This window comes from Lucilia cuprina, chromosome 2 (genome assembly GCF_022045245.1).
Source record: "Lucilia cuprina isolate Lc7/37 chromosome 2, ASM2204524v1, whole genome shotgun sequence".
In the NCBI taxonomy this organism is placed as follows: domain Eukaryota; kingdom Metazoa; phylum Arthropoda; class Insecta; order Diptera; family Calliphoridae; genus Lucilia; species Lucilia cuprina.
In genome coordinates, this window is record NC_060950.1 from 65,147,351 (window position 1) to 65,149,283 (window position 1,933).

The 1,933-nt window shown below is 27.5% G+C and overlaps 1 protein-coding gene across 1 annotated transcript; it reads left to right on the forward strand.

Annotated features, from left to right (window-relative positions):
- The first annotated feature begins 593 nt into the window (after nucleotides 1-593).
- On the forward strand, nucleotides 594-1,416 carry LOC124421337. The gene has a single exon (XM_046956348.1). The coding sequence runs from the start codon at nucleotides 807-809 to the stop codon at nucleotides 1,239-1,241; it is 435 nt and encodes a 144-aa protein (XP_046812304.1). The 5' UTR covers nucleotides 594-806; the 3' UTR covers nucleotides 1,242-1,416.
- Nucleotides 1,417-1,933: the final 517 nt, after the last annotated feature.

A 1,933-nucleotide genomic window follows, 5' to 3' on the forward strand; every position in this document is an offset into this window, starting at 1 on the left:
AACTGAACTAGAACTGAACTAGAACTGAACTAGAACTGAACTAGAGCTGAACTGGAACTGAACTAGAACTGAATCAGAACTCAACTATAATTTTTTTGTAACAATTAATTTTTTAGCTGGTTGCGTTATCTTTTAGTTGCATGTAGCTTGTTATTGTTGTTGTTCTCACAAGTAATACTTGTTTGATAAACACGATCATTATGATCTGCTACATACTGTTGCATTTGTTTTCGCCGATAATGATGTCAAAGATGATGATGATGACGATGATCTGTGTACAATTTTAATTGAATGTAATCAAGAGTGATTTTATTGTTGTTTTTTTTTTTTTTTTTTTTGTTGCCTCAATTTTTGTTATTGTAGTGTAGACAGTGCGACGCAGAGATTAAACGCATAAGCGTCGTTAAACTTTTTATTTGTAATTTTATTGTTTTTTTTTTGTACAATTTGGAGACATTTTAGAGAGTAAGTAGTTTATTTTTTGTAATTTTTTATTTTAGAACAATCAGCATATAGAAAAAACAACAACAATTGAAATTTTCTACATGAATTATATTTCACATCGTAAAATTGTAAAAATACTGTTCTAGAGATCAGTTTATAGAATACAGCGATTAAGTTTAAACGTGTCAGACGCATTGAAAGTAACATTTGTTTTTTTGATAACGGAAGAAAACTTCATATTGGTTTAATAGCAAAAGTGAAAGTGTTTGAAAAAAATGCAAAAAATTATATAAAAATTTTTAAAACAAATAAAGTTAATTAAAAAAATAATTGAGTTAATTAATTTGAAAAAATCTAACAAAATGTCGATTTTCAAAAAATATTTAAAAATTTTAATATTTTTAAATCTAATTTTACTAAATCTATCTAAAGCTAATGATGGTTTAAAAATTAATACCGATTTGACGGCGGGCATTATCAGTGATAACTTAAATTCGGCCAGTGGTAATAATAATAATAATCAAAATTTGGTGGATTCGTTAAATGCTCCTTTACAAAATAATTCTGATAGTATTGGTGTAATGCCTGCAACTTCAGCTTCCGAGGATAATCATATTTGTACACGTGAGGAAGAATATGTGGAAGAAACGAGAACGCCTTCTTTACAGCCAGTGAAGATAAGAACCGCTACTTGGTGCTTGGAATTTCCACCTAGATGTTCGAATTATAAAACTGAAATGAGAGAAGTGGTTAAAGTACAGGTGGGTTATCATCTACCATTAGAAAATTTTCTATAAAGAAAATTTTGCCCATTTACTGCCATTTATCCATTCTACAACAATTTAAATTGTTTTTGTCCATAATAAAATTATTTTTATAAATTGTTAAATATTTTTAATTCTGTTAATTCCTTAGCACTTTAAAAAATCAATTAAATATTGTTGTGATCGCTTTTCGACAAACATTTAGCACTTAATTGTTTAAAAAATCTAAAAAAATATATATATTAAGAAAATCACCACTAAAAATTTAACAAACTGCTACATTAAATAATATCATAAGAAAGAAACAAACTAAAATGATAAGATATAATAAATTAAACAAAAAAAAGCCACAAATTTAAAAAACAAAAAAAAAATTATATAATAAACCACCTGCCTTAAATAAGCATAAAAATCAAAATGTCCCAATCAGATCGTTTTTTTTGCGCGAAACTAAATAAACTGGTTCAACACCAAATGCATCCTAAAAAGTATGATCATATTTTTTAGTTAGACTTGCTATAGGAGGTAATGGTAGAATAGACTGCAATATAGTCTAGTTGGATGTATAATCTAATCTGTAGTCTAGTGAATGGCCTAGATTGAAGTCGAGTCAATATTCTGGTCTAGTCTATAGTCTAGTCTATAGTCTAGTCTATAGTCTAGTCTATAGTCTAGTCTATAGTCTAGTCTATAGTCTAGTCTATAGTCTAGTCTATAGTCTAGTC